The 25,055-nt window shown below is 42.0% G+C and overlaps 1 protein-coding gene across 14 annotated transcripts in view; it reads left to right on the top strand.

Moving 5' to 3' along the window:
* Positions 1 to 25,055, top strand: part of ENOX1 (ecto-NOX disulfide-thiol exchanger 1) — a 427,344-nt gene that overhangs the window by 379,183 nt on the left and 23,106 nt on the right. For all 14 annotated transcript variants that reach the window (XM_060686501.2, XM_087895594.1, XM_034416422.3 and 11 more), the window contains 2 exons: positions 4,724 to 4,908; positions 21,010 to 21,117. In XM_060686501.2, coding sequence (XP_060542484.1) covers positions 4,724 to 4,908; positions 21,010 to 21,117 — 293 coding nt within the window. The remainder of the gene's footprint in view (positions 1 to 4,723; positions 4,909 to 21,009; positions 21,118 to 25,055) is intronic.

Raw genomic sequence — 25,055 nt, 5'->3', positions numbered from 1 at the left:
ACCAAATCGAGGAAGCAAATGGAAGGTTTGTCTGTAAGTTATAGCCGTGTTCCCAACATGCTGGAAGATAGCACATTTTTCATCCCTATCTATATTTACGCCGAAATAATTTATTTAAATAGTGCTGTTTTATAGTCTCCCGCCTTTTGCTAGCACAAACTTCAGCCTACACTGCAGAGGGTGCAATTCATTTCCTCAATGTAATTTTCATCTCTGCATACTAATCGATTTTTCCACAAACACCTGCTATCAGTCACGATAATAAAACTGCCATTTTAAATTGAAAAGGAGTCGAACGCGGCTTCCTTAGGAAATGACTTAAGTGTCTTTCAATGCTACTTAATGCGGTAATGCTTCTGTGGTGCCAACATGTTTCCAGCCCTTTTGCATTTTATATGTTTTTATTCTCTTCCGCCGTTTTCATTGGCATGGAACTCGAAAAGTGAGGCTAACATTCGTTGGCGGATTTTTCATATCTCAGAATAGAATAGAATAGAATAGAATAGAATAGAATGGAATGGAATGGAGTGGAGTGGAGTGGAGTGGAGTGGAGTGGAGTAGAGTAGAGTAGAGTAGAGTAGAGTAGAGTAGAGTAGAGTAGAGTAGAATAGAATAGAATAGAATAGAATAGAATAGAATAGAATAGAATAGAATAGAATAGAATAGAATAGCAGAGTTGGAAGGGACCTTGGAGGTCTTCTAGTCCAACCCCCTGCTCAGGCAGGAGACCCTACACCATTTCAGACAAATGGTTGTCCAACCTCTTCTTAAAAACTTCCAGTGATGGAGCACCCAAAACTTCTGGAGGCAACTTCTGTTCCACAGATGAATTATTCTTACTATCAGGAAATTTCTCTTTAGTTCTAAGTTGCTTTTCTTCTAAATTAGTTCCCATCCATTGCTTCTTGACTTGTCTTCTGATGCTTTGGAGAATAGCTTGACTCCCACTTCTTTGGGGCAGTACTTTGCTTAACAACTGTGGCAAAACAGGTCATAAAATCAGGTTTGTAACTTATTTAACAAAACCTCGCTTAGCAATTTTATTTTATTTTATTTTTATTTTTTTAGGCCTCCTATTTAAAAAAAGGAGGTGAGATTTCAATCACCCAGTCGTGGCCTGTTATTTTATTTTATTTTTTTAAAAAAGTGGAGAAGCTTGTAGGACACTTTGAAGGCAGGTGAAGAGGTCCTATGTGTGTGAGAGAGACAGAACCTTTGCTCCAAAATATTCCCATTTACACGTAGTCCTTGACTTACAACAGTCCGTTTAGTGACTGTTCGAAGTTTCAACAGTCCTGAAAAAAGTGACTTACGACCGTTTTTCACACTTAACAACTGTTGCAGCATCCCCGTGGTCACATGATCATCCATTGGCCACTGACTCATATTTATGACGGTTGCAGAGTCCCAGGATTACATCATCCTCTTGTGCGACATTCTGACAAGCAAAGTCAGTGGGGAAGCCCGACTCATTGAATGACCGTGTTCCTCACTGAACGACTGCAGTGATTCACTTAATAACCACGGTCGTAAAATGGGGCGAAACTCACTTAACAACGATCTTGTTTATGAAATGAAAATGTTGGGCTCCATTATGGTCGTAAGTCGAGGACTAGCCGTATTAAAAGACAGAGGCAACATTTCAAATCAACATTTGGAAGAGAAATTGTTGTTGTTTTTTTAAAGAAAGAAACGCGATAAGCTTCTTGAATAATCTTTATTAGTTCATTGTGCAGGCCGAGCTTTCGGTAATTGGTCACAGCAGGTGACCAATATTCGTAGCTGAACTTGGCTGTTTCTTGAAAAATTAAATCAGGTTTAATGTTTAAATGAAAAAAAAAAAAAACAACCCCAGGGAAATCCACAGCTATCGGCAGCTGGTCTAAGTTGATTTTTTTTTCTCTCAAAAAAGCAAAGTCCTTCAGTATTTGCTTGCTAAGAAGACAAGACGGTTGAAGTCTCCCTCAGTCCCGAGGGACTCTTATCATCCCTTTCGCTTCAGAAATAAGATAAATGCTCGCGAATAAACATTTGCGATAAACGTTCAGCTCCCGCAGCTGAATCTAAAGAACAGAAAAAGAAAAATTAACTGAAACATTTCTGCACGGAGACTCCGGTTTTCAAGACTTTAAAAACCGATAAAAGGAGCCATCTCTTTGAAGGCCAGTCGGAATAAGACGCTTTAAAAACTCACGTTTAAGGGCATAAAAGAACTGAATCTGTGATCTGAAATATTTTTGGTTTTTTTTTCCTCGTGCAAAGATTTTACTGCAAGGTCAGGCATGTTTTTCAAGGAGAATATTGAGCCAAATTAAGGCCGGGAGGCGGATTGAAAAATCAGAATTTGGTATTGGCATCTGTGAACCAAAATGGTTGGATAAATGAGACCAAAAGCAGAAAAAAAGGCTAAGAAATAATTTTAAATTAATTCAGTATATGAAGAAAAAAAGTTCAGGAAACTCCAGTGTTCAATAAGGAGGAAGGCACATTTTCACGTGTTATTTTTGCCGTCATTGAATCATCTTTTTCTGCAGATTCGGTACCAAATACCAAGATATTTGGTATTTCTTGGGCTGAGGAACCAGGAAGTTAAAACAGGGGGTTGGACTAGAAGACCTCCAAGGTCCCTTCCAACTCTATTATTCTGTTAGAAGTTTTCATGTTTGGATTCCAAGTCAAAATTCTCCAAGCACAACAGCTCCAATACCTTTTTCTTGAAGTAATGTTCAAGATAAACTCTTCTGAAAAGGATGTAAACATTTCAATGTTCACCGCCCTGAGTCCTTTGGGAGAAGGGCGGTGTATAAACAAAATTAAATAAATAAATAAATAAATAAATTTCAATTCCAAAATATTAACACTGGGTTTTTAGAATGTGGGGTAGTAGCATTTTAAGATAGTTTAAAGGCTGGTATTTTTAAGGTAGTATAAAGATTGTTATTTTTTTCAGTTAAATGTAGAGAGAGCTTCTTGTATCGTTATTAACTCTGTGCTAGAAAAAAGTCAGAGATTTTTGTTATATATTTGTTCGATGTATTTTCCAGTACATCTGGATAGTGAGGTGAGCAATATACAAATTAATTAATTAAACAAATAAATAAATGTTTTTGTCACCCTTTCATTTATTTATTTTTTTTGCTATTCCATTTCCCTTTTTTCTTTTACACTAGCTTGCCTTTTAATGTTTTATGTTGAAAATTAATCAACACATTATTTTAAAAACCTCCAAATATTAAGATCCATTCTTAAGCTGTAAATAAATACCATCCTGGATACATTTTTTTTAATTTTCAGCTTTTTTTTCCTGCAGGAGGAGAAAAAGTGTTTGGTTCAGCTCTATTTGTGTGTCTTCTGTGGTTAAAATCAAATATCCCACCCAACCATAGTTAGGGACTTCCTTGTAAAATATAGTTCATGTCCACCAAGATTTGGCGGAAGAATTGAGTTATTGAACGCCTGGTGCTTAAAGAAAATAGAATTCATGCAAAAAACAGTGTATTACTTGGTGTGAAATCTTAAATCAGGATTTGGGAATCCAATCATTAGATTATAATATAATATTATAATTATAATATTAGATTATATTTTTCTTAGAAGCCTCAGCCATGTTTACAGTCTGTATGGAAACTGTTTTATTTGAGTGTCTGGGGAGGGGTGTCTACCAGACAGAGAAGTACCAATAAAGGAAAATATTTGTCAGGATATAAAGAGTTAATAGCTGTAAACTGATGAGAAGTTGTAAGCAACTGGAAGCTGATGCAATAGAATAAGGCAGCCATTAGAGGGCGTCCATTAAAGGAAACCATTAGAGAGCGTCCCTTCTCCTCCAACCTTCTCCTCAAGCCTTCTCCTCGTGCATTGTACTTCTTGTTCTCTCGTCATGTGTATCATTGCTCTTTGTTGTATCAGTAGCTGTAAAGGTATTTAACCATGCATAGGTTAGTAAATATTTCACTGTAGATAAAACCACTGTTATTTATATAAAAGGCTCTGTGTGCTGTGTGCTGTGTTTTGCTCCTGGGTTTATCTCATACTACTAGTTACGCTGCCAAAACTCTGACAATCTTTATAGCTCAGGATTAAAATGAGGGGCCCTTGGTGCTCTTGGTTGTTTTCTTGCAGATGTTTCATGACCAAACTAGGTAGCATCATCAGTACTAGAAGGGAGGAGGGTTTGAGGAGTGGAGGAGGAGGAAGAGGAAGAGAAGGACTGTTAGGTCTTGGGTGTTCTCTGAGCTTGGTTGTTTTCTTGCAGACGTTTCATGACCAATCTAGGTAGCATCATCAGTATTAGAAGGGGGGAAGGTTGAGGAGCAGAGGAGGAGGAGGAGGACAAGGAGGAGAAAGAGGAGGAAGAGGAGGAGGAGGACTGTGAGGTCTTGGGTGTTCTCTTGCAGGTGTTTTATCACTAAACTAGGTAACATCATCAGTGCTAGCTATGACTCTCTACTAGCAGTGATGATATTTGGGTAATGAAACATCTATAGGAAAACAACCAAGCTTTCTATCTAATGGACAGTTGATCTTGGACATTCCCTGGTTAATTCACAGACTGCTATAATCCTGCAGAAGAAGACAGAGTCAATGAGCCAACTCAAGAGAGCATTGATTTCATTTCTTTGACAGGAGCAGCTGCAACTTCCTGTCCCTTTCTTTGTCCCAGCATAACATCTGTCAGATCTTGTTCTTCTATCTTAATTACCGACCCTGTTCCTTCTCTCAGCCTTAGCCGTTCAAGCTTACGCCCTGAAGGAAGAGAACGACAGTCTCCGATGGCAACTCGATGCCTACCGCAATGAGGTGGAACTTCTCAAGCAAGAGAAGGGCCAGCTGTTTCGTACCGAGGAGAGCTTGACAAAAGATCAGCAACTCCAGTTTTTGCAGCAAACGGTCCAAGGAATGCAACAGGTACATCTGCTTAACACGTCTTAACCTGTCCCGATCTTGTTCGGTGGGAAGTTGAAGTTTGATGGTGTTCTTAGGAATGGAGAAACATCTCCAGGTTGGGTGCCATCACTTGTGAAGTGGCAGGTAGGAAGGCTGAGTTCTGTTCCAAGAGCCACCCAGCTAGTTTTCATACCTGAGGCAGGACTACAACTCATGGACTCCTGGTGATTGGTCCAAATTCACCCAGCTGGCTTTCATAGATAAGGGGGAACTAGAATTCACAAAATGGTCATAAGTGCCTTTTCCCAGTCCTGTTGTAACTTGTGCCATTGTATACATGAACTGCCACACCGCCATGAGCTTCATCATACCGGCACAGCTGGTGTCCTGCCGCTTGCGGCTGTGCCAGTATGTGAAACCTCGTGGCTGTGCTGCAGTTCCTGCATACAACGGCACAAGCCTTGCAGAGTCCAGCTCTACGAGGTGGCAGTGCAACGAGTCTCACAAAGACTCGTTTCTGTTGTGGCCCGCCAGCGGCCTGTGCGGATTGTTGCTGATCCTGACAACGAGGAAGCTGGTGTGGTGCTGTGCCAGCAGCCTGTGCAGCCAGCGCTTGAGTCAGACAGCGAGGAGGCTGGAGAAGATGTGGTGCTAGAGGCAGGGATTCGTCAGGGCCTTCAGAACCTCCAGAGGCTCCTTTAAGTGAAGAGGATGAAGAGGAGGAGCCTCTTCTCAATGCATGGGCACGCAGAGCTGCCAAAAGGCAGGAGTGGTTCCTCAGGAGGTGGTCTCCTCGAGAGTAAGACTTGGGGCTAATTGGCCACGCCCTTACCCTATTTAAGAAAGAACACAGCTTGTAACAAGCTGCAGGAAACAACTTTAGTTTACTAATCATCGCGTTAGGATGTCTCTGCAACCTTGCTTCTGGGCTTCCTGCCAACTCCAGTAAGACTCTGACTATCTTATCTGTGGAATTCTGGCAGGCTGTTAAGAACGCTTATTAACAGCCGGCATTTGCTAAAACTGCATTATTTGAGTAAACTAAGTTTGGTTCAGAGTTTGTGTGTGCTGTGTTCTTTGGGATCCGTAGCTGGGGCAGAACAGTTTCTGGCAGTGGGGCAGAGGAGAAACGAGACGCGTGGAGCGAGACGTGGCTCCCCTTGCCGTCTCTTCTCTGCCACACCACCGGGTATGACAGGGCTCCTCTGAGAAGCTTTCTCACAAGTTCAAAGAGTTTGGCTGAACTCGTGGGAAAGTTTTTTCTACAACATATCTCCCTGGACAGAACGTGATGGTGCTCGCAGTCTCGCAGCCCAACACGTCCCGTCCCACCCCCAATGGCAACAGCAGCCGGGCTGCTTCCCTTCCCCACCGTCTCTTTATTGAGAGGGGTGGCAGGTGGGGTGGGGGAAAGCGGGGCGCACGTCTTACCTTTCCAGCACCGTCGCGTTCCTCGCCATTCTGTCCAGGGAGACACATTGTTAAAAAAAAAACCTTTCTCGCGAGTTCAGCCAAACTCCTTGAACTCGCGAGAAAGGTTTTTTTACAACTTGTCTCCCTGGACAGAATGGCGAGGAACGCGACGGTGCTGGAAAGGTAAGATGCGCATCCCGCTTCTCGCCTGCCCCACCTGCCACCCCCAAATTGCACTCTAAAGGGGGCAGGTGGCTAAGCGAGGGGCAGGAGCCTGTCATGCCCGGCCGCGGGAGTGGGGTGCGTAGTTGGTGTATAATAAGCCCGATTGGCCTTATTTTCAAGATATGTCTTATTTTCGGGGAAACACGGTACATACATACATACTATTAGATGTCAGCAATCGGATTGCAGTAACCATCTTGCAATTGATATGATCTGAAAATGAAAATCCATTCAATTTAATGGCAGTTCTTCCATTATACTTATCCATTTCTGAGCTAATTTTCCCCATAAAACTCCGTTACACTTTAATTTCGTACCCAGTATGAAGCCTCTAACGAACAAATGGAAATAATGTCTCGTATCCATGGTAACAAATGAGATTTTCTTTACCTGATCTTAAGATGGAATTGAATTATACATCTATGACATTTTAGTACCGAAGGAAGCCTTCATCACTTACATTCCCCTGGCTTTAAAAAACAAGACAGATATTCCATCTTTCTTACATGTGAATCAGAATCAAGCCAGACTCAACTAATTTTTATATAATAATGTTATTAAACATTACAACTAAAAAGATAAAACCTAAGGCAAACTAAAAAAAAAAAGTGAATAAAACTTTAAAAAGTGTGGAAAAGAAAATAATAGAAATAAAAATAGAAAATATAGAAATGTAGTAAAAAGGAGAAATATATAAAGGGGTGACTTTCTTTCCTCAGAAGTGTAAAAGAATTTTAGGAATTTATCATCTACCCTTAAAATACAACAAATGAATTCTTTCCCCCAAATCTCATGTCTTATCTATAAGCAAATCCTTAAAGTCTCACCGTTCCAATCCTGATCAAAAGTTCATTAAGAGTTACCAGAGATAACGTATCTGTATTAATCCTGAACAAATAAACCAACTTTATCTTCCTTCTTTTTACTTGTAATAATCTTTAATCCCTTCAAATAATCTCCTAAAATTAAACTTCGTTTTTTCTTTGTCCCTTCTCACAAAGTTCTTCTTCAAAACTTTAACTTTGGACCCTTACTCTTTTTGTAAGTTTGCAAAATTAACACTCTAATCTCCCTTTTGCTATTTATTCCACACACACATTGTATTTAAAATGTCTTTCACTAAAGATTGACGGAAAGTCACCTGGTGCTGTGAAATCTGTCAATTCAAAGATTCCTTATAGTTACAAAGCAATTGCCAAGCAATTCCTGAAAGTGATTAGAAAAGGAAATGCACAATAGCAATAGCACTTAGACTTATATCCCGCTTCACAGTGCTTTTACAGCCCTCTCTAAGCGGTTTACAGAGTCAGCATCTCACCTCCAACAATCTTAGTCCTCATTTTACCCACCTCAGAAGGATGGAAGGCTGAGTCAACCTTGAGCCAGTCAGAATCGAACTCCTGACAGTGGGCAGAGTTAGCAATAGCAATAGCACTTATATCCTGCTTCACAGTGCTTTTACAGTCCTCTCTAAGCCATTTACAGAGTCAGCCTTTTGCCCCCAACAATCTTGGTCCTCATTTTACCCACCTCAGAAGAATGGAAAGCTGAGTCAACCTTGAGCCTGGTGAGATTTGAACTGCCGAACTGCTGGCAGCCGGTGATCAGCAGACGTAGCCTGCAATACTGCACTCTAACCACTGCGCTACCGAGGATCCATAAAGGGTTTTGAGCAAGATAGCTACTTCTTTAATTCTCAGAGCTCTAAACCATCTGGAGATAGTGCCTTCTTGTGAGGAGCAAGCATCCGGAGCACTTGTGGGTGATCTCAGGCCTTCTCCTTGTCTGGAGAGGAATAAGCTCTACATGCTGGCTCTTCATTCAGCCACTATTTTTCAGTTCATCATTTCTTCCCCGGAAATCCCAGTCTCAACTAAATCTGATAAATAATTACCTTAGTAATTTACCCATCTACTAAAAATCTTGGAACAGAAGCGCACACATCTTTCCAGAAGTGGGAGAGAATTTCTGCTCCTGATTGTTGCAAAGGTGCTTTTTCAAGAGGCAACTGTACTTTCAAAGAAAAACAAGGAAGTCCAGTTGCCTCTTGAAAAAAAGCATGGGCAGGATCGAACTGATGACAGTGGGCAGAGTTTGCCTGCAATACTGCATTCCAACCACTGTGCACCATGGAAGGAAGGAAGGAAGGAAGGAAGGAAGGAAGGAAGGAAGGAAGGAAGGAAGGAAGGAAGGAAGGAAGGAAGGAGGGAGGGAGGGAAGGGAGGGAGGGAGGGAGGAAAGAAGGAAGGAAGGAAGGAAGGAAGGAAGGAAGGAAGGAAGGAAGGAAGGAAGGAAGGAAGGAGGAAGGAAGAAGGAAGGAAGCACTTAGACTTATATCTTGCTTCACGGTGCTTTACAGTTCTCTCTAAGTAGTTTACAGATTCAGCCTATTGCCCCCCAAAACCTGGGTCCTCATTTTACCGAACTCAGAAGGACGGAAGGCTGAATCAACTTTAAGCCGATGAGGATCAAACTCCTGGCAGTCGGCAGAATTAGCCTGAAATACTGCCTTCTAACCACTGCGCCAATACAGCTCCTGCCATATGAATTAACAATGGTCTTGCTTAGCAACAGAAATTTTGGGCTAAATTGTGGTCATAAGTCAAGGACTAGCTGTGCTATGCCATTTTTCCAGGCAGGTCATTACACTACCCCAAAGACTAAAACAAAAGAACAAACCTTTTGCTTGGTAAGGTTAAAAATTAATCTAATTTAGCCGTAGGTACCTGCAGTCTCCCGAGGCTAATATACAGTATCAGGGAAGCCTCCTTTGTCTGAAACCTCCATTATTATTGCCTTATTCTTCTTCCATAAACAGATGTTTTTTGCTTTCACGCTGCAGCAAAGCTTCTGCCAATGAACAGTCAATATTGATCTTTAATACGTCACGTGCCCCATTACTGGTTTTAAGCCTGCCAAGCATTTGTGTCCCACTCTTCGTTCTAAATATGTTTAAATATAAATTGATATAAATTTGATTTATACACAGCAAATCTAGAGAAATAGATCAGCAGGTGTTAGCACTTACAAATTGCCTCTTTGTCTGTTTCATATTCTTTATAAAAATGTGTTATACAGTAGATATGTGTCTCTCTCTCTGTTGGTAGATACATGACATAGAGGTAGGGGTCGGGAGGGAGGGATGAAGATATATGATAGAAAGAGAGAGAGGATAGGATAGGATAGGATAGGATAGGATAGGATAGGATAGGATAGGATAGGATAGGATAGGATAGGATAGATAGATACACATGATATAGATGATCAATTAGATGATAGATAGATAGATAGATAGATAGATAGATAGATAGATAGATAGATAGATAGATATGGATGAATGGATGGATGGATGGATGGATGGATGGATGGATGGATGGATGGGTGGATGGGTGGATGGATGGATGGATGATAGATAGATAGATGATGGATGGATAGATGATAGATGGATGGATAGATGATAGATAGATAGATAGATAGATAGATAGATAGATAGATAGAAAGATAGATAGATAGATAGATAGATAGATAGATAGATAGATAGATAGATGATAGATAGATGATGGGTAGATAGATGATAGATGGATGGATGATAGATGATGGATGGATGATAGATAGATAGATAGATAGATAGATAGATAGATAGATAGATAGATGGATGATAGATAGATGATGGATGGATGGATGGATGGATGGATGGATGGATGGATGGATGGTTGGATGGATGATAGATAGATAGATAGATAGATAGATAGATAGATAGATAGATAAATGGATGGATGGATAGATGATAGATGGATGGATGAATGATAGATAGATGGATGGATGGATGGATGATAGATGGATGGATGATAGATGGATGGATGATAGATAGATAGATAGATAGATAGATAGATAGATAGATAGATAGATAATAGATAGATGGATGATAGGTGGATAGAGAGAGAGAGATGCATGGACTTCAAGTCCCAGAATTCCCCAGGCAGCCTTGCTCTCTGAGAATATCTAGGGGGAAAAATACTATACAGATACTCCTCAACTTACAACAGTTCGGTTAGTGACCATTTGAAGTTACAATGGCCCTGAAAAAAGTGACTTACAGCCATTTTTCTTACAACTTACGATGGTTGCAACATCCCCACGGTCACGTGAATAAAATCCGGAGGCTTGACAACTGGTTCACATTTATGACGGTTGCAGTGTCCCGTGATCTCCTTTGGCGACTTCCTGCCAAGCACAATCAAGGGGGAAGACAGATTCACTTGACAACCAGGTCACTAACTTAAAAAAAATGCAGGGATTCGCTTAACAACTGTGCCAAGAACGGTCGCAAAATGTGGCAAAATTCACTTAACAATGGTCTCACTTAGCAACAGAAATTTTGGGCTCCATTTGGTCATAAATCGAGGCCCACCTACCCAAACACTTTCTATCTGGATAGAATTCTCTTTCTGGAGGCATCCAAAATCTGAAATGATTCGGTTCCATTATCAGTGAAACTTGATGTTCTCATAAAAAATGTTTCCAGAACACGCCACTAAAGGGAAAAATAACATCCATCTCCTCGGCTTTTGCATGTCTGATGTTATAATCTTTGAGAGAATCTGTGTTTAATCTGTTTCCCTTCGTGTTGGAAAACTGTAGGTACTTTTGCCAAAAGGTTTATATATATATATATATATATATATATGATCCTTAAGCCTGTTTATGATAACTACCAGATGACTTTGCAAAACCAGAGACTTCAGCTGTCCTAATCACGAAAAAAACATCGCTTCTGCCACCAGCCTGGGATTTTTTTTAACTTCCAAGTACATGACCGAAAGTTGTTCAACATTTCAAAAGTCAGCTCTTCTATGAATCATATCGGACACAAAATTGGAAAACTTCCTTAAGAAAACAGAAAGTTACAATGCCTGACGGCCTCTAAGTGCTGCTTCGTAGGGCTGTGAAAAGTTTTCAAAGGACAATTCGTAAAGCAATTTTGCAGAAGCCAAGAATTCTAGCCGGAAGGTTGAAATGGCCGTTGCTTCTGAAAGGGTGATTGAGGCTACTGTCTCACGTCAATGGGATGTGAGAATAACCTTGGGACACAGAAGGAAGGAAACGGCGCTCCTAGACAACAATGAGACATCTTGCAGGAAATGGGTTTGGCTAGTGTAAAGAAAGGACGTGGTGGCTCAGTGGCTAAGACGCTGAGCTTGTCGATCGAAAGGTTAGCAGTCCAGCGGTTCGAATCCCTAGTGCCGTGTAATGGGGTGAGCTCCCATGACTTGTCCCAGCTTCTGCCAAACTAGTACTTTGAAAGCACGTAAAAAATGCAAGTAGAAAAATAGGGACCACCTTTGGTGGGAAGGTAACAGCGTTCTGTACACCTTTGGCGTTGAGTCATGCCGGCCACATGACCACGGAGACGTCTTCGGACAGCGCTGGCTCTTTGGCTTTGAAACAGAGATGAGCACCGCCCCCTAGAGTCGGGAATGACTAGCACATATGTGTGAGAGGAACCTTTATCTTTACCTTTACTAGTCTAAAGAAAAGAAGAACTTGTGGGGACATGATAGCAGTATTCCAGTATTTGAGGGTTTGCCACAAAGAAGAAGGGGTCAATTTATTTTCCAAAGCACTCAAAGGCAAGACAAGAAACAAAGGATGGAAACTAATCAAAGAAGTAGAAACAACCTGGAATTAAGGAGAAACTTCCTAACAGTGAAGACAATTAACCAGTGGAACATCTTGCCTCTAGAAATTGTGGGTACTCCATCACTGGAGGTTTTTAAGGAGAGGCTGGACAGCCCACCTGTCTGGAATGGTAGAGGGTCTCCTGCTTGAGCAGGGGGTTGGACTAGAAGACCTCCAAGATCCCTTCCAGCTATATTCTGATTGATTCATTGATCTCAGCCCGCAGAAGGGGCAGGGAAAGCATCTCAGATGAGACCCTCCATCGTTCTCTGGAAAGTAGAGGCAAGGGAGGGAAGAAGGATTTTGAGACTTGCAAGATTGATGCCAGCTCTTCCAGGTGGTCAAAATTGATGCCAGCCTTTTCAATGGTCAAAATTGATGCCAGTCCTTTGAGATGGTCAAGATTGATGCCAGCCCTTCCTTCCAGGTGGTCAAGATTGTCAGTCCTTTGAGGTGCTCAATATTGATGTCAGCTCTTGGAGATGGTCAAGATTGATGCCAGCATTCGAGGTGGTCAAGATTGATGCCAGCCTTTTGAGGCGGTCAAGACTGATGCCAGTCCTTCCAGGTGTTGAGCAGCCCTACATGGCTTAGGTCCAGGGTACCTGCAGGACCATCTCCTGCCTGCCTCCCACCATCCTATCCACTCTCACAGGGCAGCTCTCCTCAAGGTACCATCGACCAGACAATGTTGTCTGGCAACGTCCAGGGGTAGGGCGTTCTCTGTGGGCACCCCTACCTTCTGGAACGAATTACCCACTGAGCTCTGGATGGCGCCTGATCTCCGTTCCTTCCGTCGAGGCCTGAAGACTTGGCTATTTCAACAAATGGGCTGATTCTGATTCTTGGGTTTTATTATTTATTATTATTTGATTTTAATTGGTTTTAATTCAGATTTTATTGTATGTTTTTGCTTGTGTTCGCCGCCCTGAGTCCTTTGGGAGAAGGGTGGCATATAAATATGTGCAAATAAATACGTTCAAATAAAATAAATAAACCTGTGGTCTGTAGAGAGCTTTCATTTTCTTCCTTCCATTTCTACCCAGAGGTCCCCTTCCTAAGAACTGACTCAAAGAAGATCTAGTTTGCATAACATTGTTTGGTCACAGTAGATTACAGTCAGCTCCCTCCCGTCAAATCGGATTAAAACCCTCTAACTCACGAAACGAAGGATTGCAAACTTTAAAGACAGACATGTGATCTTCCCAATTCAGGGAAATCGTTCTGAGAGTGTGTTTTCTTCAGCATCGCGTGGAATTCTAGAACCGTTTTAGTGGCCTATGGGGGGAAAAAAGAACGACTTCCTGCAAAGGTCTCCAGACTTCATCCGCGCAACCCAAAGCCAAAGACCAGAGACAGGCAAGAGAAATGTTTTGTCCGTCAATTAGGTTCTTCTGGCCTACAGACAATTGTTTACGTGAGCGAGAGTAATAGCCTCTGTCAGCAACCTTTTCCCATTAAATTAAAAGTCCCATCAGCCAGCTAAAAGACTAATGCCTTCTTATTCTGTAAATTGAAAACAGGTATAGTAGAGCTATTGAGAGATGGGTACAGAAGAATGGACAGAGAAATCCGTTCTCATTTTTCCTCCAAAGCTAAAACAGAAACAGTGAAATTAATAAGAGCATGTGCCCTACATTGTGGAAAGTTAGTTGCATGTTGCCTGTAAATTCCACATGGTAGTAGGAAGGGAGGTGGAAAGATGTTTGGGGTTTAACGGCCCTTGTTAACCAGAACTTAACCAGGTGGGACCTTCCAGGTTCTTACATTGTCTTAGCCACCAACCAAACTTCAGAAATGCTTTGGAAGATGGGTTTTCTCCCCCACATCTAATATCATAACTTTACTTCCAATATATAGAATACAGAACAGAATAACAAAGTTGGAAGGGACCTTGGAGGTCTTCTAGTCCAACCCCCTGTTTAAGTAGGACACCCTATAACATTTTAGACAAATGGCTGTCCAATCTCTTCTTTAAAAACTTCCAGTGTTGGAGCACCCATAACTTCTGAAGGCAAGTTGTTCCACTGGTTGATTGTTCTCACTGTCAGGAAATTTCTCCTGAGTTCTAGGTTGCTTCTCTCTTTGTCCATCCATTATGACAAGTTATACACCATCAGTTCACCTGTCCTCATTGTAAGAAATTTCTGAAGGATACAGAGCTTCTTCAACTTGTCTTTCATGACATCTTGTTGCCTTGTCCCAAAGGTGCTTTTTTCAAGAGGCAACTGGACTTTCTGGTTTTTCTTTTGAAGACCTTTCGCTTCTCATCCAAGAAGCTTCTTCAGCTCTGACTGGGATGGTGAAGGATGGAAGGATTGATACTCCTTGCAGACAGCTGGTCATTTGCATCCTTTTAGAGAGTCGTTAAGGTCACCTGGAGGTCTATCTGTGTCCTCAGAGTCACCTGAGTGGTGCAAATGGGTGTGGAGCCTTCTGGGAACTGCTGAAAGGATTGTGTTGTAGACAGGAGATAGATGGTGTCATACCCAGGGATGGTTTCTACTTATCTTTACTACCGGTTTGCATCTTCTATCACCTATGATGACGTCCGGGTCAGTGGGCGGAGCCTCACGGCGGTTTTACTACCGGTTCTTGTGAACCGGTCTGAACCGAGGGCAACCCACCCACTTTCCCCCTCTGTTGAGGGAGGGCTGTTCAATTTTGACCTAGATGGCCTCTTGGACCCCTCTTTCAAACCAGTGGTCCTCCCTGCCCAAAATGTGGGCTTTGCTGTCTTCAAAAGAGGGGCCTTGGTCTTTCAAATGCAGATGGACTGCTGCATTTTGTCCTGATGGGTTTGTTCTCCTATGCTGTGTCTGAAGAGGAACCGAAGAAGCTTCTTGGGTGAGAAGCGAAATGTCTTCAAGAAAAAACAAAGTCCAGTCACCTCTTGAAAAAAGCACCTTTGGGGACAAACCATCACCTGGATGAGTGAGAATCTCTGTTCCTTTGATAACATTTTGCTTCTCATCCAAGTAGTTCCTTCAATTCCGAAGAAGAAGAACTGAAGAACTTTCTTGGGCGAGAAGCGAAATGTCTTCAAAGAAAAAAACCAGAAATTCTAGTTGCCTCTTATTTATTTATTTGTTTATTTATTTATTTTATTTGTTTAAATTTCTATACTACCCTTCTCCAAATAGGACTCAGGGCGGTCTCTCAGGCCTTGGTCTTTCAAATGCAGATGGACTGCTGCATTTTGTCCTGATGGGTTTGTTCTCCTATGCTGTGTCTGAAGAGGAACTGAAGAAGCTTCTTGGGTGAGAAGCGAAATGTCTTCAAGAAAAAACAAAGTCCAGTTGCCTCTTGAAAAAAAGCACCTTTGGGACAGGCATGAGCTGGATGACAGAGAATCTCCATAGACATTCCTGCTTATCGGTATATATACCCCACTGTATGCAGAGATGTGTGTGTGCATATCTACACACACCAGTCTTCTCTGCTTGGAAAGCACCATTAATGTCAAGTTAATGATAATCTCAGCAGGAAGCTCAGCAATTGCTTGTCTTCTTCTCCTGGGCTCTCTGCGGAGATGTTTCCTGACAAATGTTTCCTGATACGGACGATACTACATCACATTGGATGCTCCCTGTGTATTTATTCCTTTCATTACATTTATTATAGCGCTCCATTCCAACAGACTCTGAGTGGCTTTTAAGAGGAGAGAGAGAGAGAGACAGAGAAATGATCGTTCTCTTTTTGTTACTTCTGAATAGCAGCAATATTCTGCTTCCATTCTTAGCTTATCTTTCCTTTCTCCTTGTATGAGGCTGAGCTGAGTACACCCCATAAGCAGCGAAGACATTCCTTACAGGTGTTAAAGGATTTTCCCACACTCCTCCCTCCCCAAGCTATCTTCAAAAACCCACTGCATTTCATTCCTTTCCATCTAATGGGTTTAAAGTTAAATTTAAATGGTGGTGGCACAGTGGTTAGAATGCAGTACTGCAGGCTACTTCTGCTGACTGCCGGCTGCCAGCAGTTTGGCAGTTCGATCCTGACTGGCTCAAGGTTGACTCAGCCTTCCATCCTTTCCGAGGTCAGTAAAATAAGGACCCAAATTGTTGGGAGCAAGAGGCTGACTCTGTAAACTGCTTAGAGAGGGCTGTAAAAGCACTGTGAAGCAGTATATAAGTCTAAGTGTTGTTGCCCGCCCGCTTACTCACTCACTCACTCACTCACTCACTCACTCACTCACTCACTCTATCTATCTATCTATCTATCTATCTATCTATCTATCTATCTCTTTCTCTCATCTCTCTCTCATCTCTCTCTCTCTCTTTCTCATCTATCTATCATCTATCAATCAATCATCTATCATCTATCACCTCTCTCTTTCTCTCTCTCTTCTATATCTATCTATCTGTCTATCTATCATCTATCTATCTATCTATCTATCATCTCTCTCTCTCTCTCTCTCTCTCTCTCTCTATCTATCTATCTATCTATCTATCTATCTATCTAATAATCTCTCTCATCATCTATCAATCATCAATCATCTATCCTCTTTCTTTCTCTCTCTCTCCTATCTGTCTGTCTGTCTGTCTGTCTATCTATCTATCTATCTATCTATCTATCTATCTATCTAATCATATCTCTCTCTCTCCCTCCCTCTCTCCCTCCCTCTCTCTCTCTCTCCCTCCTCCATCCATCTTCCTAACCGGGAACAGTCTTTGCTTCTCTCCCTAGCCAACTACTTCCAACCAAGGAAGATCTAGAAGTTTTGACTCATTTTCGAAGTTTATCTTTAAGTGAAGAACTTTTTTTCCAGGGCTAAGCAGCCTTGGCTGAAGATGAGGCTAATAAGTGATAGATGGCCTGAGGTTTTCAAGACAGTATTGACCCAAACGCCAAGGCCCAGCTAACTGCAATTAATGGCACATTTCTTCATACCATCCATTTTCCTCGGGGATCTGCCACGTATCCGTCCTTTGTGTTTCCTCCACACACAGAGCGGGGGGGGGGGGAGACTTGGATTTCTGTAGCATTTCGCTTCATTGGAAAACAATTGCATGCTTCATCATTACTAGTTTAATGGCGTCTTTTCATATTCTTTGTCAAACAAAACAACAACAACAAAAACATCTCCGTTCTTCTGCTTCTTTCCATATTCTCCTCCTCCTTCTCCTCCTCCTTCTTCCCCCCTCCTCCTTCCCTCCTCCTCCTTCCCCTCTTCCTCCTCCTCCTCTTCTTTCTTCCCCCCTCCTTCTTCCCCCTCCTCCTCCTTCTCTTCTTCTTTCTCCTCCTCCTCCTCCTCTTACCAAAGTTCAACCATGTCTTATCCAGAACATCTTTTACACATTTTAGAAATTTTAACAAGCAAATGGAATGATGCATTAACCAGGGGCTCTGTTCTTCGGTTTAATTAGATTAATATAGTGAGAAATTCTTTGCAGATGCAAATGAAAGTGTTGATGGAAGCAAAGATACAGGGAATGGCTTAGAGGAAGTTGTTTTTAACTTAGGTTCCACAAATACTGTATATTTCCAGGCAAAGTAATGGATATTGAGGTCCCTTCCGTCACCCCCTTGAATATATGGGCTCCATATTGGACTGGAAAAGTTGAAAGTCTTTTCAGAGCCTTAGAATTTCCCCCGTAACCCAGTTTGTTCTAGTGATTAAGGCATCAGGCTAGAAAGCAGGAGAGGATGAGTTCTAGTCCTGTCATAACCATGAAAATCAGTTGGGTGACTTTGGACCAATCACCAGGAGGCTGTGAGTTCTAGTCCCACTTTAGGCATGAAAGCCAGCTGGGTTATTTTGGGTCAATCACCAGGAGATTTGGAGTTCTAGTTCTGCCAATCTCCCAGGAGACTGGGAATTCTAGTTCTGCCTTAGAAAGCCAGTTGGGTGATTTTGGGTCAATCACCAGTAGACTGGGAGTTCTAGTCCCACCTTAGGCATGAAAGCCAGCTGGGTTATTTTGGGTCAATCACCAGGAGATTTGGAGTTCTAGTTCCCCTTTAAGCATGAAAGCTGGGTGATTTCGGGTCAATCACCAGGAGACTGTTGAATTCTAGTCCCATCTTGGGCATGAAAGCCAGCTAGGTGACGTTGGGTCAATCACCAGGAGACTGGGAATTCTAGTTCTGCCTTAGACATGAAAGGCAGCTGGGTGACTTTGGGCCAGTCTCTCTCTATCTTTCTCAGGCCAACCTACCTTACAGGATTGTTTTTGTGGTCGAAACTAGGAGGAGGAAGATACGTTGGTGATATTCACAGCCTGGAGTTGTTTCTAAAATAAAGGCAGGATACCAATAAATAAACGAATCAATAAATATCCCAGTTGGTCCCCCAACTCTTCCCTTTTTCATCTCTGGGGGCTTTTGACTGCTGATACATCAGTTTGCAAGGGTCCTGCTCTCCCAGCAGAGGTGGGGGCGGGAGAAGCCATTTTTTTGGTCTTCTTGGCAACTCAGCACAAATCTATTTCAGATGATGGCTTTGTAGGAAACGAGATGGCAGCGGGCCAGAGACTAATTATATTAAAGGGATTGAGTGCATAAATTATTTATGGGCTGCAATCCTTACCCGTCCCCCGCCCGGTCTTATTAAAGCCAGAGGGTCTCCTTCAACAAATAAAACTTTAGCCCGGATAGATATGACAGCAGCTTTGTGGTTGGTCCCGCTGGCGAGGAGTTAGAAAGTTTTAATGTACGACGAAAATGCATGTTACGTGAAGAGGGAATGTGTTTGGAGGCAGGCCGAGCAGGCACAAGACGCCGGCAGACGTGATTTGCATGTCCGTCATTCGAGCCGCCGCCGCAAAAACAGAACAAATTTGAAAAACGCCATTGGTGCAAGACTTTGAGAGAGATTTTTTCCTCCAGACTTGGGAAGACATATAAAGATGGCTTCAAGGTCAAGAGAGGTACTAATACCACTCTGTAAAGCCTTAGTAAGATCCCACTTGGAATCCTGCATCCAGTTTTGGTCACCACACTATAAAAATGATGCTGAGACTCTAGAAAGAGTGCAGAGAAGAGCAGCCAGGATGATGAGGGGACTGGAGGCTAAAACATATGAAGAACAGTTGCAGGAACTGGGTCTGGCTAATCTAGGGAAGAGAAGGACCAGGGGAGACATGAGAGCATCTTCCAATATTTGAGGGGCTGCCACAGAGAGGAGGAAGGGGGTCAAGCTATTTTCCAAGGCACCCGAAGGCCAGACAAGGAATAATGGATGGAAACTGACCAAGGAGAGATTCAACCTGGAAATAAGGAGAAACAGTGAGAACAATCAACCCATGGAAGAGAAGTTGCCTTCAGAAGTTGTGGGAGCTTCATCACTGGAGGCTTTCAAGAAGAGACTGGACTGCCATCGGTCAGAAATGGCGTAGGGTCTCCTGCTTGGGGTGGGGGTTGGACTAGATGATCTACAAGGTCCCTTCCAACTCTGTTAATCTGACTTTAATCTGGCTTGAATGAACAAAAGGACCAGGGGAGACATGATAGCAATCGTCCAATAGTTGAGGGGCTGCCACAGAGAGGAAGGGATCAAGTATTTTCCAAATTTGTTAAGTGACAAAACTCACTTAACACATTTCTTATTGAGCAACATAAATCCCAGGCTCCGTGGTGGTTGGGTTGTAAACCGAGGACTATCTGTAGAAGGGTCCAGTATCTGACTTTTTTCCAATAAACGATGCTGCGGTTTAATGGTTAGCTGGCCTAGTCATTGGTATTTGAACACAGATCTTTTTAATATTTATATTTTATTGTGTTTTTAATTTAGGTGAAACGTTTGTGTGTATGTATGTATGTATGTATGTATGTATGTATGTATGTTCTTTGCTCCAGCTCCTACCCACCTAGTAGTTTGAAAACATGCAAATGCAAGTAGATAAATAGGTACCACTTTGGTAGGAAGGTAACAGTGTTGAAATGGAGTTTGTCTTCGGACAACGCTGGCTCCCTCAGGCAAGAAATCAGTCGGACACGACTGGACAGGGGAAACCTTTATTTTTTCATGTTATGCCAGAGGTCCCCAAACTGTGGGCCATGGCTCACTAGTGGGCCATGAGGTGTTTGCAACCAAGCCTCCAAAATGTCCGGCGAGTGTGTGCACGCACAAGCGCATCCTCACAAACAGTGGGCGAGTGTGCATGCATGTGCTCCGTTTAAATGAGTGGCAGGTGTTGAAATGTAAAATTTGTTATTACCGATTCTGTGGGCGTGGTTTGGTGGTGGTGGTGGGTAATGTGACAGGGTGGGTGTGGCCAACTTTTTTTTTTTTAACTTTTAAAAGCATTTTTTCTATAACCTCTTCGGCCGAAGAGGTTGTAGAAAAAAATATGCTTTTAAAAGCCTCTGACGATCAGGCAACTCAGCTGGGATCATCAGAGGCTTTTAAAAGCATAGGTTGTAGGAAAAAAATGCTTTTAAAAGGCTCTGACGATCCCAGCTGAGCTGTGCAATCATCAGAGGCTTTTTTTTACTTTTAAAAGCATTTTTTCGGCCAAAGAAAAAAATGCTTTTAAAAGTTTAAAAAAAAGCCTCTGATGATCGCGCGGCTCAGCTGAGCATGGGGGGGGAGCAGGAATTTTTGCTACTGGTTCTCTGAACCACCCGCCACCATCGCTACCGGATCGGGTGATCCGGTCTGAACCAGGAACATTTCACCCCTGAACTGTCCATGTGTGTGCGTGCTTGCTGCCCGCTCACACGGAACCAACCCCTTTCTCCCCGCACCCCTGGCCAGTCCTCAAAGCCGGAAACATTGGACAACTCTGTGTTATGCCCTAGGCTAAATAAATCAAGCCTCCCTAATTATCAATGTCCCTTCTTTTTTTTTTTTTTTTGTAGCAACTGTTGAAAATCCAGGAAGAATTAAATAACAAGAAATTGGAACTCGAACAAGCAAAAGAAGAGCATTCCCACACGCAGGCCATGCTGAAGATCCTGCAGGAACAGGTGAGCTGGGTATATGTTTGGATGGGTCTCTACAGCGTTTTAAGCAGCCACGGTTGACCTCAAGTGCACACCAAATGGAGAAGCTTCAGCAGGAGTCCATCAGTAAGTCCTTTGGGATGAGGAGAGATTACTTCAATCAAACAGTCAGTAGTAACATTTTAGTTAAGTAATACATGAATGATGTGTTCATTAGATGGGAACCCCTCTCCTCTCCTCTCCTCCCCTCCCCTCCCCTTCCCTTCCCTCCCCTCTCCTCCCGTCCACTTCCCTCTCCTCTCCTCTCCTCTCCTCTCCTTCCCTCCCCTCCCCTCTCATTTCCTCCCCTCCCCTCCCATCTCCTCCTCTCCCCTCCCCTCTCATCTCCTCCATTCCACTCCACTTATCTCCTCCCCGCCCCTCTCCTCCACTTCACTCCACTCCCTTCTCTTCTCTTCTCTTCTCTTCTCTTCTCTTCTCTTCTCTTCTCTTCTCTTCTCTTCTCTTCTCTTCTCCTCTCCTCTCCTCTCCTCTCCTCTCCTCTCCTCCCCTATCCCTCCCTTTCCCTCCCTGCCACTTCCCTCTCCCCTCCTCTCCCTTCTCCTCTCCCCTCTCCTCCGTTTCCAGAACATCTATAGCCTATTTTCTATATTTTTAATATATCGCTAGGCAGTTCACAAATCAAATTGCCATCTTCCTCCAGACCAGGCCTCATTATAACACTAAAATAAATACATCCACTTCAAAATAGGCCTCTGCCAATTAGAGAGGACCAAATCTCTCTAATTGAGGCTAGTCTCCCACCGCCTGTCAGAAACACCATATTTTCACCGTCTGGGGTTCTATGGTTATAGTAGGGGCTAGTCAGATTCGGGATGTGGGAATAATGTCCCAGAGGCTTGAGACATAATTAGAAAGCCATGGTATCTTATATCTAGTAAGGGCATGATGGCAGTGGAGCAGTGGCCTAGAGGTGGACCTCTCGCCTCACAGTCAGGAGGCTGTGAGTTCAACCCTAGGTAGAGATAAATATTTCTCTCTCTGGGCACAATGAGAATATATTTGCTGAACAAATCTGCATTGGCATCCGGCCACTAAACACTCTGTTAGCTCCATTCATTTGCTCCATTCAGTTGCTCCATTCAGTTGCTCCATTCAGTTATGAGGTTGTTAAATGAAGATGATGATGATGATGATGGTAGTTGCTCCTTATCTTGCTAGACTGTGAAGTAGATGGATGCCACTCTTGTGTAAGCGTTCCTTGTCTGTGGCCCTATGGTTCTGAGCCCATCTTCTCATGGTGTCCTAACGCCAGTCTTCAAGGAGGACACAAAGACCCCAAGCAAGAGTAGCTACTCATCATTCTTTTGAGGGAACTTGATTGCCTCAAGATGGTTGAGCTGTGTGGAAACTTGTCATTGGGAGTCGAGGCAGCAACTGTGTAGACAGGAGACAAGAGTTAAGTCTTATATCATTGTAGCCAGAGTCGTTTCAGCTGAAGCTAATAAAGCTTGGTAATTCTGTCATTTAATTGAAGTTAATTCATTCCTGATTATCGAGAGATTAAGTAGCTGCTGAAATTAAGAAAAGGATTGGCTTTGGTAACTCGCCTTTATGAAACAGTAGAGTGCTAACAAGGGCAGCTCAGGCCAAGCTTCCTGGCTCCGTTTCCCTGATACAGACGGTTGGCTATAATTGTGGACAAAGCCTCAGGCTCAGAAATCTGTTTTTATATTTTTTTTAAAAAAAAATATTTTAATAGTTGTTAATGTTTTTACAGATTCATTGTTCAATTTTGTTGTATGCTGCCCAGATTCACTTGCTTTTGAGATGGCAGCTATATAAATTGGAGAGGTGATAGTTACATAGTTAGATGGATGGATAGGATAGGATAGGATAGGATAGGATAGGATAGGATAGGATAGGATAGGATAGGATAGGATAGGATAGGATAGGATAGGATAGGAGGATAGATAAGTGGATGGGTAGATGGATGGGTGGATGGATGGATAGAAGGATAGATGGAGAGATAGGTGGATGGATGGGTAGATGAATGGATGGGTGGATAGAAAGAGATAGATGATAGAGATAGATAGATAGATAGATAGATAGATAGATAGATAGATAGATAGATATGGATAGGTAGATAGATAATGTATAGATAATAGAGAGATAGAGAGAGAGATAGAGAGAGATCAGGGGTGTCAAACTGCAAATGGGAAAAACTTCGTGACAGCCATATGACAGCAAGATGACACTGCGAGTTTGACATCTGTGAGATAGATAAATGGATAGTTGGATAGATGGATAGATGATAGAGAGAGAGAGATAATAGAGAGAGAGAGACAGACACAGAGAGAGAGATGATAGAAGGATAGACAGATAGATAGAGACAACAATATCTCTTGAATTTTTAATTCAAGATTAATTACTGATGGGCAGGTGGGTTTTGTATATGGTAAATGCAGTGAGATTATTATACCCACAAAAATGTAAGAATGCAGAAATACCCACAATGAGGCAGTGAGTGGCGAAGATGGCTGAGTTTGCAGAAATAGAATAATTGGTTTGTTTGCTTAAGGAGGGAACGACTGGACTCCCTTCAAGGACTTTTATTCTTATTATTATTTTGCTGAAAATGGTCAGAGGGAATTGGTGATTTTGGGATTTACCACTTAAGGGTTGCTTATGGGAAGAAGGGAGCCGTCTTATTCCCAGAGGTGAAAATAGCAATCCTTATGTTTGTAAGTGGCTCCTGCAGTTATTTTTCATGGTCTTTTTCCTGTCCTTCACTTTCTCTTTTATTCTTCCATATCTTTTTTTCCCCTTGGTTTGTTCTTCTCATGTTTCTGCGGTCTTTCAATTCTGCGCCAAATAATAAATCTTGAATAAAATCACGTGGTTTAAATTGAACATTTGATCTCACAATGGCGCTCTCTGCATCTATAAAATAAGCCATTCTCAAACATTAGTGCATTGTTGGAATAAGAAATTAGGAAAAAATGGAAGGAACAAAGAAGTAGCATTTGATATAATAAGGTGTGTGCTTATTAGACATAGAAGCAACGCGATGCTATTTATTTCGATGTCTCATTATCCTGTATCTTTCTCTTCTTCCTTTTTTCCTCCAAACACAAAACATTCATGACAAAGTCAATCTCTACCCCCACACCATGTACACACACACATACACACAAAAGACACACACACACACACAAAGGCACACACACAGAGAGAGAGATGCGGGGGGCAAAAAGAGAAATGGATGGAATTCTGATTGTTAGAAGAAACCCATTAATGAATGTATTCTGTATTTTCGTAGCTGTGAGCTGCTGGAAGTCTAGCATTCTTATTTATCATTTTATACACTGAACAAATGATTTTTCTTTCTCTCTCTGCTTTACTCAAAGCGGATTCCAATTTGTGAGTGGAGAATTAAAATGAAAAATAAGCTTGTGACCCTTTCCTGGTTTTTTTTCCCCCTCTGCTGATCAAAGTTACACACTATGGTATTACAGCCTCATTTTCTCAGTTTATCTATCTATCTATCTATCTATCTATCTATCTATCTATCTATCTATCATCTATCTATCTGTCTGTCTCTATCATCTATCTACAATATCTATCTCTGTCTATATCTATCTCAACTATATCTATCATCTATCATCTATCATCTATCATCTAATTATTTCTGTCTAGCTATATCTATCTATCTATATCATCTATCTACTATCTTATTTATTTATTTATTTATTTATTTATTTATTTATTTATTTATTTATTTAATTTTATTTTATTTTATTTCTATACCGCCCTTCTCCCAAAGGACTCAGGGCGATGTACAGCCTAATTAAAAACACAAAGACAGACAATTTTAAAAAATAATTAAAATTAAAATAATTAAATTATTAAATAATAGGCCCAATTTATAAAACCCCGAATTTAAAATCCCATTTAAAACC

The sequence above is a fragment of the Pantherophis guttatus genome, chromosome 5, assembly GCF_059756535.1.
Source record: "Pantherophis guttatus breed Tessera chromosome 5, ASM5975653v1, whole genome shotgun sequence".
Lineage (NCBI taxonomy): Eukaryota > Metazoa > Chordata > Lepidosauria > Squamata > Colubridae > Pantherophis > Pantherophis guttatus.
Note: the sequence above shows the minus strand (reverse complement) of the source record. Positions and strands in the feature narration are given on the sequence as shown.